At 37.1% G+C, this 18,422-nt stretch overlaps 1 protein-coding gene across 6 annotated transcripts in view; it reads right to left on the bottom strand.

The window, feature by feature from the left end:
* Window positions 1–18,422, bottom strand: part of TBC1D32 (TBC1 domain family member 32) — a 208,766-nt gene that overhangs the window by 43,467 nt on the left and 146,877 nt on the right. For 3 of the 6 annotated variants that reach the window (XM_036767860.1, XM_036767861.1, XM_036767864.1), the window contains 2 exons: window positions 16,559–16,642; window positions 853–954 (listed from right to left, as the gene is read on the bottom strand). The exons of 1 other annotated variant lie outside the window; for it this stretch is intronic. In XM_036767860.1, the coding sequence (XP_036623755.1) occupies window positions 853–954; window positions 16,559–16,642 (186 nt within the window). The remainder of the gene's footprint in view (window positions 1–852; window positions 955–16,558; window positions 16,643–18,422) is intronic. 2 more of the 6 variants (XM_036767862.1, XM_036767863.1) reach the window with 1 other exon arrangement.

The following is an 18,422-nucleotide window of genomic DNA, read 5'->3' as shown; positions in this document are numbered from 1 at the left end:
CCTGGAAGATGGTCATCTACTTGAGAGACAGTGTGGCTTCAGAAAGGGCTGAGGAACAGTCGACATGGTGTTTGCTTCCTGACAAGTGCAGTAGAAATACTAGAAGCAGAACAGAGGTCTGTACATAACACCTGTAGGTCTGACCAAGGCTTTTGATATTCTCAGTTGTGAGGGCTTATGGGAAATTATGTCAAAATTTGGTTGCCTGGAGAAATTTATCAGTATTGTACGTCAATTTCATGATGGCATGCTTGCCTATGTTCTGTATAATGGACAATGATCTCATGCTTTCCCAGTCACCAATGGCGTGGAAAAAGGTTGTGTGCTTGTTCCCATGCTTTTTAGCATGATATTTTTAGCCGTATTGTCAAATGCCTTCAGTGAGAACTCAGCATCAAGGTCAGCTACCATACTGATGATAAATTCTTCAACTTAAAAAGTCTACAAGCCAAGACCAAAGTGGAAGGAGTATCGGTGTATTATTTTCTATTTACAGATGCTTGTGCACTCAATGCAGCTTCTGAAGATGAGATGCAACAAAGTATGGATTGATTCTCTGCTGCCTGTGCTAATTTTAACCTAACAATTAACACCAAGACAACACAGGTGCTCCATCAGCCACCACCACATCCATACGTGGAACCATTGGTTACAGCAAATAAAGAAATTTTGAATGCTGGGGTTAAGTTCACTTATCTTGGCACTATACTTTCCAGGTATGTCCACACAGATGATGAGTTTGACACATGGATTGCTTAGAGCTAGCTCAGTGTTTGGGAGTCTCCAAAGGAAAGTGTGGCAGAGAAGAGGTATTAAAAACGGCTTAACAAACTACAGAGACATTGTACTGACCTCCTTGTTGTATGCCTATGAAACCTGGATAGTACACCAGTGTCATGCCACGAAACTGGATCTCTTCCATCTGAATTGTCTTAGGAAGATTCTGATAATTACCTGGCAAGATAAGATACCAGACACTGAGGTCCTTTCTTGAACTACATTGCCAAGCATTTGTTTTACATCTGAACAATGTGGCCAGCCCATTGGAGGTGTGCTCTCTTCAGCAGAGTTTGAATGTTCAGAATATTCCAGAATATTCAGAATATTCCTAAGACAATTCAAATGGAAGCCATTCAGTTTCCTGGCATGGCATTGGTATACTGTCCAGGTTTCGCAGGCATACAACAATGAGGTCAGCACAATAGTTCTACAGACCTTCAGCTTGGTAGTCAGTCTAATTCCTTTTCTCTCCCACACTTTCCTTCAGAGCCTCCCCAAAACTGAGGTGATTCTGGCAATGCCTGCGTCACTCTCATTATCAATGTGTACATCTCTAGAAAGTACACTACCAAGTTAAGCTACAAAATGAACACTAAAAAATTAACAGCATTTCCACATAATAATAACAAAACCCATGCAGCAATAATAGAAAGGGAAATCTCTTTCCAAATAACTACAAAATACATAAACTCTCTGGGGATCAATCTGCCAAAACACAGAAAAAATTTGTATAACTTCAATTACAATGTGTTCCTAAAAGAAATAAAGAATATTTTAAAAGGCTGGAGAATATTCAGTGCTCATCACTAGGACAGTCAATATAACAAAAATGACAATACTACTGTGGTGCTGGAAAATCAGTTACTGCTAAGGAGACCCCTGAGAAAACCCCTAGCCTCTGACAACACCCCCGGAAAGAAGGAACTCAGACCTCTTCGGCATTTAGCAAATGTCCCTGGGGCCCCGTGACTCCTCCAAGGAATGTCAATAGATAAGATTATCCCACTTAACGATAAGCAGTCAGAATCTGTGATCTGTCCGGACCTTTGTTCCTGTACCCCCAGACCACCCTGTGACCCTTGTAAGTTCCAAGAGATAATTAACCTCTGTACCCTGTATTTTCTATATAAACTGCTTTTTTACCCCAACTCGAGGTCATTTTGATTTGGGTAAAAGACCCCGAATGGTGGCCGGCTAATAAATTCTCCATTTAAAACTTATACTCTGTGGTGTGTCTCACTCGCTTTTGGTACAACACTACCAAAAGTAATTTATAACTATTAATGCTATACCAATCAAATTACCAAGAGGTTATTTTAGAGAACTTGATAAAATCATCAAAAAATCATTTGGAAAAAAACCAATCTAGAATATCAAGGGAAATGATGAAAAGAAATAAGGATGAAGGAGGAATAGTACTTCTACACCTCAAACTGTATTATAAAGCAATAGGCACCAAAACCATTTGGTATCGATAAAAATTAGAGAAACATATCAATGGAACAGACTAGGCAAGGGGAGAATCAGAAACAATGGAACTCAATGACCCAGTGTTGGGGTAATTCATTCTAGGTAAAATATAAATTCTCCAGGAGAGAATTCCCTATTTGATTAAAAAAAGAAAAGAAATCGCTGGGAAAATCTGAAAGCAGTCTGGCAGAAATTAAGCTTAGACCAATCCCTTACACTATTTTCCATAATGCATTCTAAATGGATACACAACCTTAATATTAAAGATAATATTATTTGAAAACATTAGAAAAGAAGTAAACAATACTCTCACAACTATGGGCAAGAGATGTATTCTTAATCAAACAAGAGAATTGGAAAAGATAATGTGAAATCGAAAAACTTCTGCACAGAAAAAAATTAATGCACCTAAAATAACAAGGAAATGTGAAAAATGTATCTAATTTCTTTAATAAAGTTTTGGTATCACATATATGCATATATATATACACACAAGTATGTATGTATGTATGTATGCATGTATGCATGTATGACTTATAGCTATTCCCCAATAAATAAGTGGTCAAATGATATGAACAAACCATTCTCAAAAGAAAAACTGCACATTATTCACAACATAGTCCAAATCACTAATAATAAGAAAAATGCAAATCAAAATAATGGTGATGTTTCACCTCACCCCTTGCAAATTGTCAAAGATGACAAAAAATGGCAATAGTAAATGTTGCAAGGATTAAGCTGTGAAATGATACAATAATTTTGGAAAGCAAATTGGAATTATTCATATAAAGTGACTAAAATGTCTATATAATTTGAACCAGAGATTCCATTGCTAGGCTTATATTCTGAGGAAGCCATTGATAAGGGAAAAAAAAGTCCCCATCTATTTGAAAATATTTTTAGTACCACTTTTTATGATAGCTAAGAATTGGAAACAAAGTAGATGCCTATTAATTGGGGAATGTCTAAATAAATTATGGTACATGGATGTAATAGAATATTATTGTGCTGTAATAAATGTGTGTTGAATACAATAAAAAAGACAAAAAAATTCTACATTAAATTTTGTGCCTTCTAACTGGCATCCAATCTGATCATTCAAACAGTTTGGCCCCTATCTACTGGTTTCTATCACCAGGTCAAGTCCTGTCAGGCTTCACTCCTGCCTTCCTCCTTAACTGAATACAGTTCCTTGTCAGAAGTCATTTAAATCTCCTATCTTGGGGCAAAAATGCCATCCTTGGACAACTCTGTCCTAGGGCAAAGATTCTATAATTCCTTCCTTAGAGATTATACCATTGTAAATGTATGAATTTAGTACTGTGCCAAGATGGAGGATGGGGAGGTGGGGGGAGGCGATCTGCGGTACAGGGGAGGGAAGAAAATAAGTAGCATAAGATTGTGGTTCCATAACTTCAAAAAGCTTAAAATCTTGTAGGACCACCAACATAACTCATCTTGAGTGACAGACATAAGAGAACATAATTAAGCACTTAATTGTGTTGTTATAGACTATACATATGCTAGAAGTTTAAGAGAAAGGGAGATGAAAGAAAGGCCGAATGATCAAGGAAGACTACACAGAAAAACATATGGATAACTGGAGGGCAAAAAAAATGTAATCATAGGTGAGAATGAGTGGGACAGTGAAGCCCTCTCATGGAATCTGGATCTTGGCCTTTCTGTGAGTTAAGTGGAATGAATGGGGTGGGAATTTTGCAGTGTGGCTCAGGGCTTCTGATTGACAGCTAGGCCTAAATCTCCAGTTACTACAAAATCGCCTGACCTATAGGAATCCGGAACTTAGAGAACCCAGACCCACTTCCTCCCCACTACTACCTCAGCAGGAGCCTCACCAAATGAGGATGTAAGTGTTCTTAAGAATTGTGAATGGCTCAATTAGCGTTTCCTTGTCCCTTGTACCTGGATTAGATTTCTCATGAGACTGTGAGACTAGACTCCACCAATGAGAGTAAAAGGCCAGTGGTGGTGTGGGGGGTTGTTTACGTTAGGGTATAAAGCTCAAGTTCTGCCCTCTGAGCCCGCCTCTCCCTACTGATTGTCTATGGGTTCAGAGACCACCCTTTCCAGTGGGATCGTAATAAAATCACTTTCTACTTTCTACTTGAGTAGCCTCTGAGTTTAATTTTTGGGTTTAGTTTTTGTCCCACACAAGAAGAAATGATAAGCAAAGAACAGGCAGGCAGGGAAGAGCAAGGCACACTGACTCCCACTCCACCCCCAGCAGAATATAAATTCCTAAAGGGCCCTGAATTTCATTTTTGTTACTGTATCCCTAGTACTGAGCAAAGTTTGTTGTACATAGTGGGCACTTACATATCCCATAGTTATCTCCAACTCTATGATGCTATATCCACTAATTGGGAACCATTTCCCCTCCAAATATCTCTTTCTATTGACAATACTAACTTCCTTCTAACTACACATATTTATAATCTTCATTGTTGCCTCTCTGTAAAATGCCATATCTAAATCAGCTGTGGCCTTATCTCCATATTTCTTGTGTCTATCTTCTTTCTCCCTCTAACATTCTATGATGAATTCAAATGGTGTGAATGAAATTCTTCTCATATATTTTATGTTGACTTACTTGTATATATACTGTTGGGCAACTAGGTTCCTCAGTGGATACAGTACTAGGCCTGGAGTCAGGAAGATATTTTCCTGAATTAAAATCTGCCCTCAGACACTTACTAGCTGTGTAACCCTGGACAAGTCACTTAACCCTGTTTGCCTCAGTTTTCTGATCAGTAAAATGAGCTGGAGAAGGAAATGACAAACTACTCCAGTATCTGTGCCAAGAAAACCCTGAAAGGGATCATGAAGAATCAGACACAACTGAAAAACTACCCAACAACAATATACATACTGTACTCCTATTCCCTTAACCCTGAAGAATGAAAGCCTGAGGCAGAGATAGTTTTGTTTCTCGCTTTATTTCCACGGCCCCTAACATACCTTGCCCCCACCCCACTCTCCATTTTTTTTTACTAAACCTATGATTTCCTGGTGAGGAATTCCTTCTCTCCATGCAGGCTAGAATCTGTTCTGCAGTTTATAGCATTAAAGAAAAGCCTAGAGCACTGAGAGATTAAATGCCTCATCCAGGGTCACTGTATATCAGGTTAAATACCTTGCCCAGTTTCTCCTCTGATCTTTAGTCCTTCATCACTAATTGCCTATTGAACATTTCAAAGTGGTGCTTTTAGAGACATCTCAAACTCAACATGCCCCAAACTAATTATCTTCTCTGCCCTCACCCCTAAAAGCCATCCCCCTTCTAAACTTCTCTATTACTATCAAGGGACCAATATCTTTACAGTCTCCCAGGTTTATAACCTTGGTATTATCCTCAACTCCTCACTCTCCCTCACCACAAATATCCAGTTAGTTGCTAAATCTTGCTGTTTTTACCTTCACATGTCTCACATCTGAAGCCTTTCCTCCATTTACCCAGCTACCACCTTAATTCAGGCCTTCACTATGGCTCAACTAGATTATTTCAACAGCATCCAGTTGGTCCCAGCCTCAAGTCTCTTAACACTCCATCCCATACACTACAGCCAAAGCAATTTTACTTAGGTGCAAATATGGCCATCTGACCCTCCTGCCCCCTTCAATTCAGTTAGCTCCAGGGGCTACCTATTGTCTCTAAGTTAAAATATAAACCTCTCAATTTAGACTTTTAAATCCTATACAACCTGGCCCTCACTTATCTCTCCTTCCTCCCTGGACATGAATCCCCTTGCAGCCCCTCTACAATCTAGTCTAATTAGTCTTCCCTCTCTTTCACACAGGACAGTATGTTTCTTTTTCTCTGTGTCTTTGCATTGGTTCTTCCACAGGCCTGGAAAGCACTCCTTCCTTACTTCTTTGGAGGAGGATTCTTCTATTCCTTTAAAATACAGTCAAAATAAACCAGTAAGGACAGAGCCAAGATGGCAGAGAAAAGGCAGCAATTTGCCTGAGCTCTCCCCCAAACCCCTCTGAACACCTTAAATAATGCCATAAAACAATTCCTGAAGAGGCAGAACCCACAAAAGGACAGGGTGAAATGATTTTCCAGCCAAAGACAACTTAGAAGGTCAGCAAGAAAAGTCTGCTGCACCTGGGTGAGAGTGGAGCTCAGTTCCATGCAGGCCACACCAGTACAGACTGGGCCCTAGCAAACCAGGAGCAAGCCTTGGGAACTACTGAATTATCAGTAGCAGCTCTTAGAGCTCTCAGCCTACAGATGGTAAAGGGGTTGAACAGAAGGAGACAGAGGTCTCTTTGCTGGCTTGGTGGCAGGACTCTCTTGCTTTGCCCATACTCAGATGTGGGTTAGGCTAAACCAGGTTGAGGGTAACTGACAGGCCTCAAACGTTCTGGTGAGTTAGGGGGATGTCTACCCCAAGCACATGAAGACTTTCCCAGGGGGAATGGGCACATGAGGACAATTTGTTCCAATGGTTATGAAGTCAGCTAAAGAAAGCTCTATGGAGTGCTTAGAGCTTGGTCAGGCATCAAAGACGCCAAGGTCCACTGCAACCTGGGTCATCACCAGTCATCTTGACTTTTGTCCTGCCACTGGACTTCAATGACTCAGGAAGAGAAAGTGAGAATGATTACTTTGTGCAACTCTGCCTCATTTAAATCCAATTTACACACAAATCAAGACATTATGTCATTAGTCTTCTTTAAAAATGAAAACAAACATCTATTACAGATATATACATATAGTCCATAGTCAATAACTACTTACTGAAAGAATTTAAAAAAAAATGCTTTTTCCTTATATTTAAAGTGAAGTCAGACAGAAAATGGAAGTTTTTACTTTCCATTCTCTGAAGACACTATGAAAGGGATAGCAAAATAAAGGCAATATCATTTCTAGGGCTGTATCTCAAAGAGATCATAAAAATGGGAAAAGGACCCACACGTACAAAAATATTTATAGCGGCTCTTTTTGTGGTGGCCAAGAAGTGGAAATTGAGGGGATGCCCATCAATTGGGGAATGGTTGTGGTATCTGAATGTAAAGGAATACTATTGTGCTATAAGAAATGATGAACAGGCAGATTTTGGGAAAACCTGGAAAGACTTATATGAACTGATACTGAATGAAGTGAGCAGAACCAGGAGAACATTGTACAAGTAACAGCCACAGTGTGCAAAGACTAATTTTGATAGACTTAGTCCTTCTCAGCAACGCAAGGATCTAAAACTTTTCCAAAGGGCTTATGATAGAAAATGCCATCCACATCCAGAGAAAGAACTATGAAGTCAGAATGCAGAGTGAAGCAGACTCTTTTCTCTTTTGTTTTGTTTTGTATCTCATAGTTTCTCCCATTCGTTATAATTCTTTTATGCAACATGACTAATGTGAAAATGTGTTTAGTAGGAACGTATATGTAGAGCCAATATTGGATTGTATGGCGTCTTGGGGAGGGAGGGAGGAAGAAGGGGGAGAAAAGTTAAAACTCATGGAAGTGAATGTTGAAAACTGAAAATAAATAAATTAAATATTTAAAATGCCATGTTTTGCATTTCATGTCTATTTACCTACATTTAATTCAAGCAAAATCTGTACTGAAATCAAAGAATATTATTTAGAAAGAAAAAGCATTTAACCTATAAATAGTTGAAGGACAAAAATAGTTGAAAGAATATATTTAGTATGCAGTAAAATCACTCATTTCAGTCTGTTCTATTTTTAGTTCAGTATGTTAGGACATGTATGATGAAAAAATTAAATTTATTCTGTCTGGCACTTGGTTAATGGTGTGGAAAAATAAATTTTCAGGAGAGTGACAAATTTCTCCACTGGAGGACAAATCCATAGTTGAAGAAGCAGGACCTACTTTGATATTTATCAACTTTTCTGATTTGTTGCCTGTATTTGTTGAAAGGTAAGAAAACTTTCACTTCAATCAAGAAGTCAATGAGCTGAAACGCTCCCTTTCTGCCTTCATTTTTAGTATGTTTAGGTATGCATAAAATGTTTACAAAGTGGATAGGAGGAAAGAAACTATTAGTTGGGGAAAACAGAAAAGGCCTCATGTGGAAGGAGTACTTGAGATAAGGCTGAAGAAAACTAAAGATTCTGAGATGGAGATGAGGAGGAAGTAAATTCCAGGCATGGGGAACAGTAAAAGATGGAATGTCATTATATAAGGATCAGAAAAGAAGGCCAGATTGACTGGACTCCAGTGTATGAGAAAAGGAATAATGTATAAGTGTGATTGAGGCCAAGTTGCAAAGAGATTTAATTGCCATAGAGAGTTGTTTATATTTGATTCTAAAGGTAGTAGGGAGCCACTGGAGTTTACTGAGTAGGAGAGTGACATAGGGCTTTTTGAATACTAGGAAGATCAGTTTGGCAGCTATGTGAAAGATAGAATGGAGAAAGGAGAGACCTGATCCAGGAAAACAAATTAGGATACAACTACAATGTCCCAGGCAAAAACTGATGAGGGCCTGAACTAGAGTGGTGGCTGTATGATAGGAGTATAGAGGACTGACTTGAGAGATGTCATGGATATAAATATGAGAAGACTTGGTAAGTCAGTAGATATACTGGGACAATAAGAGGGAAAAATTTTGACTCAAAGGCCATAAATCAGGGTGACTAAAAGATTGGCATCCTTGGTAGCCTTTACTGAAATATTTTAGTTCAGAGGTGTGGTGAATTGGGAATGGGGGAGTAGAGAGGGAGATAAATATAATTAGTTCAGTTTAAGATGTGCCGAATTTGAAACACTGCAAGAGCATTCAGATTGAAATAGCCACTAGGCAGTTGGTAATGTGTGACTGGAGCTCGGAAAAGAGAAAAATCACTTATTTGGCTTTTAATATTGTATTCTGCATTGGTATTTATATTTTTATTCATACATTTAGTCTTCCCAACTAGAATGCAAACTCCTTGATGTTGGGAACCATACTCTTCTATTTTGCCAGAACCAGCGTTTTGTACCAGTTAGTAAATAAGTACATATCATGATGATGATTATCACATTTGTTGAATGCTCAAATAATGGCAAATATAAGGATTTACAGATGGTAATTGTGGTGGTATATATTAAATATGGGAGAGAATTAGTTCCCGTGTTCAGTAAACTTATATTTTTATGTTCTGAAGGAAGGATAATTCTCAGCTATTTGTTATATTTTAAATACTTGGTTAACAAGAATTTTGGGATTAAAGATAATAATTTTCTAAAAGAGCTATTTAATTTATCATTTTTCTTTTTTTAATATTTTTTTATTTTTAGTTTACCACACACAGTTCTACATAATTTTGAGTTACAGATTTTCTCCCCTCCCTTCCCCCTCCCTCCCCAAGACGGCATGGAATCTCATATAACTACCATGTATAACTTCGCATTGAATTAATTTATACACTAGTCAAGTTGTGGAGAAGAATTATGACCAATGGAATGAATCATGAGAAAGAAGAGATAGAACCAAAAAAAAAAAAAAAACCCAAAAACAAAAACAAAAGAGAAGAAAAAAGGCACGCATGTAGTGTGCCTCAATCTGCATTCAAACTTCACAGTTCTTTCTCTGTATGAAGATAGCATTCTCCATCGTTAGTCCCCTGGAGTTGTCCTTGCACCTTACGTTGCTGAGAAGAGTGAAGTATGTCAGGGTTGGTCCTCACGGAATCCATATATCTGTGGTTGTGTACAATGTTCTCCTGGCTCTGCTCCACTCACTCAGCATTATGTCGTGTAGGTTTTTCCAGGTTGTTACGAAGTCCGTATCATCCCCATTTCTTATGGCACAATAGTATTCCATTACCTTCATATACCACAGCTTGTTCAGCCATTCCCCAATTGATGGGCATCCCTTTGATTTCAATTTATCATTTTTCAAGTGGCAATTACAATATAAGAAAAAAACCTCATCCTTCTCCCAGTCAAGGTAACCCAGTATACCAGAATGTTGGCTTCAATTAAAATTTGTGCGGACACATATAAGGAATCATAAATTGCGAATGTGTTAAACTTTATCTGTTCTTTTCTTCTCTTGTAAGGGGATAAAAGCTAAATCATTTAATTTATTTCACATTTGCAAATTTTATAATAGATTGAAATCCTGAGGGAATCAAGAACAGATGGATGATTGTCATTCTAATTTCAGCTACCTGAGGGTTGAGAAGTTGTGATTTTTTAAAAGATAATCAAGTTCTCATTTTAGGAAACTTGGAAAACATCGAATCTATCCAACAGGTTTTCTTTTGAAATACCTTCATATTTAAAAAAACAGCATTTTTTGTTTATTTGCAATAAATAGATACTTTATAACACCAAACTGTTGTCCCATGGGCAAAAAAGTGATTAATCATGAAGAAACCTAAAGCCTTGGGCTAACAGCAATAATAGCATCAGCTTCAGCATATCACCAAATTAAATATTAAAGAATCAATCAACAGAAGGCCATTTTATTTTTCCTATACTCTCAACTGCAGTGAGTAGCTAATCAATTATAGCCTTTAAGTACTTTTAATTCACATTCATTCTATATACATGTCCAGAGAACAAGCTGAAAAGCTAACATCTGAGATCATTTAGCATGATTAAGAAATGATGCAGGAGGGCAGAAAACATGAATGTTCACTGAGTAATCCATCTTGTTCAGTATTTAGAAAACTTGCATCTTGCAACATAAATTGTTTACTACATTGAAAAAATTCAACAATGTGTCAAAAGATAGAAATTCTTATCAGTCAACATTAGTAGAAAATATGACTTCTACTGGGTGTAGTTCACAACACATCCCTGTCTATGTCTTCCTCCCTTGAATCTTCCAAAAGGTATCTACCCAGTGCATATATGTTTGAGATTTCATGTATACCACTGCTACTGGAATTCTGTGAGAAAATGAATTCTTACTGGAATAGTCAGGGGAAGCTTCATGGAAGTGGATTTGGACTTGGCTTCTAAGATGGGTTTAATTTCAATAGGTGGAGATAAAAGGAAGGAGATGGAGGGCATTGCATAAACCATACTAATGAATTGAGCATACAATTTAAAAAAATTTTAAGTCTAGCAAATTAATAAGCACATTTTTTTTAAATCGAAGGTACAACAACTACTAAGAATTTAAAAGTAGATAATAAGTAAAACAAAGGGCTATGAATACTAAAAAACACTGGAAAAATATTAACCAAAATGAAAAGAAATGAGGAAGGAAAAACAAATTGTTAAAATCAAAAATTAAAAAGGGGTATTTACAATGGAGAGGAAATAATGAAAAATTAGAATATGATACCAGATTATATGTCAACAAAACAGAAAATTTTTTAAAAAGTATTAGTTACTAATAAAAAATTAAATGTCAAAATGTGCTCAACAGAAAAGAGATAACCTAAATAAAATGTTCATAGAATGAGAAATTGAGCAAGGAAAAAGTAAAATTTCAAGAGAAAATTTAAAATGACTGAAAACAGTAACAACAACCAGGCTTGATGGATTTATAAGTGATATTTATCACATATGTGAAAGAACAAATAATTTTGTGAGGAAGTTTTTAAAATTAAGAGAATGGAGACAATCTCCACTATGTCTGAATGGAGTCTTTATTCACTAAAAATAGTTAAGAAGATGGAGCAGCAAATTGGCAGAAAACAGGTTTAGATAAGAATACACATGATATAGTAGAAGAAATAAAAAATAGATGAATGATCCAAATACAAATGTGAACCCCCAAAAAATAAAACAAAGAATGTAAAGTTATATCTTGCACAAGTATATATAAGATATGACTTTGTAACCAGCTGTGGGAAAGTGGAAGTTATAAAAGAAAAAAAAAGGGGGGTGGAGCCAAGATGGCAGGGAAGGTGGATTGGTGGAGCCAAGATGGCAGAAAGCAGAGATTCCCTTAAGCTCTTCCCCAAACCCCTCCAAATAACTATAAAAAATGACTCTAAAGAAATTCTAGAGAAGCGCAACCCACAAAAAGACAGAGTGAAACAAATTTCCAGCCCAAGACAACCTGGATGGTGGATGGGAAAGGTCTGTTGTGCCAGGCTGAGAGAAAAGCATGTGCCTGCACAGACTGGGCCCCCAAAAAACTGGAGCAGGCCTCAGAGAACTGAATCACTGGCAGCTTCTCAACCCACAAATGTCAAAGACAACTTAGAAGGTCAGTGGGAAAGGTCTGCCAGACCTGGGTGAAAGAGGAACACAGACCAGCCTCAGCCCCAGTGCAGCCTCATGGGAGTGGCATCAGCAACAGTAGAGGCAGCAGTGGCTGCTTCCAGAGCTGTCAGCCCACAGAAGGTAAGGGGAATAGAACAACTGATAAGGATATTACAGGGATGTCTTTGCTGGCATTGAGGTAGGATTCTGTTGCTTTGCCCATATTTGGATCTGAGTCACAGTCCTGGGGCAAGGAGGAGCATTTGCATAGGAGAGTTTGTGGCAGCAGTGGAGAGAGAAACTTTCTCACAGTTCCAGGGTAGACAAGAGTACTTGTGGTCACTCACTAACCAGAGCACAGACCAGGAGAAGGGTAAACACCTCTCTTTAGATCATACCACCTTAGAAGAACTGAAAACTTAGAGGTCCCCAGAAGGATCTCTGAAAACTCCTGCACAAAACCCCTGAAGCTTGGGATAGTATACCCTCCACATTAGAAATTGAGCCCAACTTTATCAAAGAGTTAAAAAGTCAAGTAATTAGCTGGGAAAATGAGCAAATCAGAAAAAAAAAAACCCTCAGACTATAGAATCTTACTTCGGTGACAAGGAAGATCAAAATCTACACTCAGAAAAAGACAATATAGTCAATGCTCCTACATCAAAAGCCTCCAAGAAAAAATGTAAGTTGATCTCTGGACATGGAAGAGAACAAAAATATTTTGAAAATCAAGTAAGAGAAGTAAAGGAAAAATTGGGAAGAGAAATGAGAGTGATGCAAGAAAATAATGAAAAACAAGTCAACAGCTTGCTAAAAGAGACCCCCAAAATTACTGAAGAAAATGACACCTTAAAAAATAGACTAACCCAAATGGCAAAAGAGGTCCAAAAAGTCAATGAGGAGAAGAATGCCTTAAAAATCAGAGCTGGTCAAATGGAAAAGGAGGCCCAAAAGCTCACTGAAGAAAACAATTCCTTAAAAATTAAAATGGAGCAAATGGAAGCTAATGACGATGAGAAATCAAGAAACTATAAAACAAAACCAAAAGATGGAAAAAAAGAAGACAATGTGAAATATCTCATTGGAAAAACAACTGACCTGGAAAATAGATCCAGAAGAGATAATTTAAAAATTATTGGATTACCTGAAAGCCATGATCAAAAAAGCGTATGGACATAATCTTTCAAGAAATTATGAAGGACATCTGTCCTGATATGCTAGAACCAAAGGTAAAATAGAAATTGAAAGAATCCACTGATCGCCTCCTGAAAGAGATCCCAAAAGGAAAACTCTCAGGAATAGTATAGCCAAATTCCAGAGTTCTCAGGTCAAGGAGAAAATATTACAAGTAGCCAGAAAAATACAATTCAAGTATTGTGGAACCACAATCAGTATACATAGGATTAAACAGCTTCTACTTTAAGGGATCAGAGGGCTTGGAATATGATATTCCAGAGCTAGGATTAAAACCAAGAATCACCTACTTACCCAGCAAAACTGAGTGTAATCAATGAGGGGGGAAAATTGACATTCAATGAGACAGAGGAATTTAATGCAGTCTCGAGAAGACAGAGCTAAACAGAAAAATTGACTTTTAAGTTCAAGACTCAAGAGAAGCATGAAAAGGTAAACAGGAAAGAGAAATCATAAGGGACTTATTAAAGTTGAACTGTTTACATTCCTACATGGAAAGATGATATTTGTAACTCATGAGACCTTTCTCATTATTAGGGTAGTTGGATAAAATCAATCTATCTATCTATCTATGTGTACATATATATATATATATATATATATATATATATATATATATATATATATACACATATGTATATATATGTTTACACACACACAAACACACGTATACACACACACATATGGCACAGGGTGAATTGATATCTAAAAAATTAAATTAAGGGGTGAGAGAGAGGAATGTATTGGGAGAAGGAGAGATAGAGAAATAGAATGGGTTAAATTATCTCACATAAAGGAGGCAAGAAAAAGCTTTTACAGTGAAGGGGAAGAGTGGGGAGGTGAGAGGGAATGAGGGAACCTGACTCTCAGAACTGGCTCACGGTGGGAATAATATAAGCACTCAATTGGGTATGGAAATCTATCTTACTCTATAGGAAAGTGTGGGGGCGGGGATGGGGATAAGGGGCAGGGGGTAATAGAAGGCAGGGTAGATTGGGGGAGGACATAATCAGAAGCAAACACTTCTGAGGAAGGACAGGGTAAAAGGAGAGAATAAATGGGAGGGAGGGATAGGATGGAGGGAAATATAGTTAGTCTTTCACAACATAATTATTATGGAAATGTTTTGCATGACTACACATGTACAACCTGTATCAAATTGTTTGCCCTCTCCATGAAGGTACATGGGAAGGGAGGGAGTAAAGGGGAGAATGTGGAAATCAAAGTTTTAAAAAACAAATGTTAAAAATTGCTTTTACGTGCATGCAACTGGGAAATAAGATACACAGGCAATGGGGTATATAAATCTAGCTTACCTCACAGGAAAATAGAAGAGGAAGGGGATAAGAGAGGGGTGGGGTGACAGAAGGAAGGGCAGATTGGGGGAAGGGGTAATCAGAATGCATGCATGCCATCATGGGGTGAAGGGAGGGGAGAGATAAGGAGAAAATTTGGAACTCAAAATCTTGTGGAAGTGAATGTTGAAAACGAAAATAAATAAATAAATTGAAAAATACACATCTGATTATGTAAAGTTTTTAAAAATATACACACACACACACACACACAGAAAAAGCAGCAATGGAAGAAGAAAAATATATAGGGATGAGTTAAAAATCTTTGTATTAAAAATCTGATATGTGACACCTAAATTGATTGGAAATGTTAAATTTAAATTCACTTTCTAATAGATTAGAGAATAAATGATATAAATTATTTTTTTTGAAAATTCAAATTATTACTGGCCATTTGAAAAATCAGAAAAAGGCAGCTTAGTGACACAGTGGATAGAGTGCTAGACTTTGACTCAAGAAGACTTGAGTTAAAATCCAGACTCAGACACTTCCTGTCTATGTGACCCTAAGCAAGTCACTTGATCTCTGTTTGCTTCAGTTTCTGGATTTGTAAAATGCAGATAATGGGAGCCCCTACATTCCAGGGTTGTTGTGAGGAAAAGATGAGATAATATTTGTAAAGTGCTTTGTAAACATTAAAATGCTACATAAATGCTAGCTAATATTACTATTATTATTTGTCTGGAGTCAAAAAGGACCTGAACTAAAATCTGACCTTAGGCATTTACCATCTGTGTGATCCTGGGCAAGTAATTTAATCTGTCTGCTTTAGTTTCTACAACTTTAAAATGAGAATTAGTGAGAGCACTTATTTCCCAGGGTTTTTGTAAAGACCAAATGAAAAAATATTTGCAAGGCATTTAGCATAGTCCCTGGCACATAGTAAGAACTTAATAAAGTGCTTCCCTTCTCTTCCCTATAAAAATGCAAAGTGATACCTCGAACCTATAAAACTAAGAGGTAATGGTCAAAGGGGGGAAAAACCCAAGAATGGCTTGAAGATTATTAAAGAATCTTTTACATTCTTATATATCCTTTCTGCTTTCATTTCAACTTCCTCAGAATCTTTAATGTCTATCAAAAAATAAGCAAAAAAAGTAAAGGAAAAAAAATAAAATTTAAAAAGCAGCTTATTTTGCTACTGGTTAGATGCTTTGGTAAAATTTTTAGTGAAGAAGTTTATTTTTTAAAAAAACCAGCTAAAATAAGGTTTTAAAATTCAATTTTCAATGTTATCTCTAAGAGGAAGCACTGTACTGGAGAGAGGCCTGACTGCAGAGTCAGGACAATGTTGGTTCATGTCCTGCCTCTGACACATATTGACTGTATGGCTGGGCAATTCATTTAACCTCCAGTGCCTCCAGCAATTCTCTAAAATTAATTTGTAAAACAGTTGTGAGTCTGCTGGTTAGAGTTTACTCACTGGGAGCTCCTTACATCAATAAATTCACAAATCCAGCCTACCATTTGAAGTTTATAGATCCTATACTAGTTCTGCAAAGTATGACCCGCATCTCTACACTTCATACTTTTCTCAAAATTCAAAAATATTACTGTTCTAATTAAATTGTATATACAAATGTTTACATTATGAAAACAGAGGTTGAATGTGTACCTTTATATTCAACAGTGGGAAAGTAGCAGTCAGATGGGTTTTCAGTGAGATCCAACACAAACTTTTCAAGCAATTCTGCCAAAACTATAACAAACAAGAAAATCATTAGGATGCTAGAATCATGAATGAAGCATGGCAGTGCATCTATAAATTATAAACATAAGCAATAAAAGTAATTTGAACTGTTGTAGAGTTAGATTTTGAGAGGCAGAAATTAAAAACACACTGTTTTGGAATTCATAACAACATTTCAGATTTAAATTAAATTTTAATAGCTTTAGTGAGAATCCATTCAAAGTAAAATTTTTGAAAAATAATCATCTGCTATTTTTATATTCTCCAAGAATTGCTGAGAATTTGAATTCTCAGTAATTTAAATTATTTCAATAGAAGAAAATTAACATATAATTAGGTGATAATAACATCAAATTTATCTGCACATTTAAGAATAAAAAAATTCTTTAAGGGTAGGCTAGGATAAATATAGTCTCAATTTTTATATATCGCATATATTAAATTTTTAAAGTATGAAATTAGAAACTATCTATGTCTGTTCAGGGTAACTGTACTGAATGAGACTCAAAGGATACCTTGCTCTTTGCTATTAGTAACCCTGTATCAATACTGTCACTATATCTGCACACATAAGCACAGTACCTACCCAGCTGGATTAAAAACTAAAACAAATATAGAAAGGTAGTATGATGTGGTGAAAAGATCTGGGTTTGTATAACAGCTTTGCTATTAATGGCCTCAGTGATAGTATCACTCTAGGTTTCATTTTTCTCATTTGTAAAATGGTGGAAAAGAATGTAGCTTAGGGGACAGAGGGCAGATGGCAGATTTGAGTTGTACTTTAATCATTAGATGATTAAGTCTCTTCCAACTCTCAATCCTATGATCCTATTTATAATGTATCTAGTAAGTACAGAACACTGGGGCGGGTGTTAGTGATGGGGTGCTTGGGTGCCTGTGCTTGGACCCCAATTCCAAGATCACATTTCTCCCTAGCCTCAAAACACTATCCCTGGCAGTTTCTCCCCAGCCCAAGGACACTATGCCTAACAATTACTCACAAGTGGGCCGCAGCAAAACACTTATCTCTCTCCCTGATACAATAACAAACTACAGCTATAGGATTTATCAGTTTGAACTGGCTTTGTACTAGTTTATAAAGATATTCAGTACCCACTGGACTATCTATAAGCGATGACCTACCTCATTATATGCATCCTGGACTCCTGATTATGTGTATCCTAGACTTTAGACATGTATATACTCCCTACATCTATGTTATCAAACAAGACATTGATGGGTGGCAGACTGGGCATTCCTCAGTCAGCCCTGACTGCTAGCTGACTTAGTGACATAGCAGATCAAAAACCACACCCCCATATAGCCACCCTTGGGCTTTTCCCAAGTGAATGCTAGTAAAATACCTGTGATGTAGAAACAAAAAGTGCATGGTCCTTTAAGAACTGACCACTCCTTAACCACTCCCTAATCCCAGCCTGAATCACCTAGTTAGCTATCTCACACATGTTTTACTATAGTTTATCCTATATGAATTTTAACTGTACCCTTCTAAGGTTGCAGGTTACCTAAGAACTCTTGCCCGCTGAAAAGCATAACAATAAGTCTTTGCCACCCCGACTTAAAGAATGTTTGAGTCTGAGAATTCATTCTAGATGACCCCATCAAGTACTCTGGTTCTTGAGGAGTACCACCCCACCCCAACCCCATCACTAAGAGAGATATAAAACTTAGTTCTTTTAACTGTGGTAAACCTCAATTGATCTGTCTTGGCCCCTCTTCTATTTTTTCTCTATATCTCTCACTTCACGATTAAATCAGCTTATATAAG

The sequence above is a fragment of the Trichosurus vulpecula genome, chromosome 7 (assembly GCF_011100635.1).
Source record: "Trichosurus vulpecula isolate mTriVul1 chromosome 7, mTriVul1.pri, whole genome shotgun sequence".
In the NCBI taxonomy this organism is placed as follows: domain Eukaryota; kingdom Metazoa; phylum Chordata; class Mammalia; order Diprotodontia; family Phalangeridae; genus Trichosurus; species Trichosurus vulpecula.
This window is presented reverse-complemented; position numbering and strand designations above follow the sequence as displayed.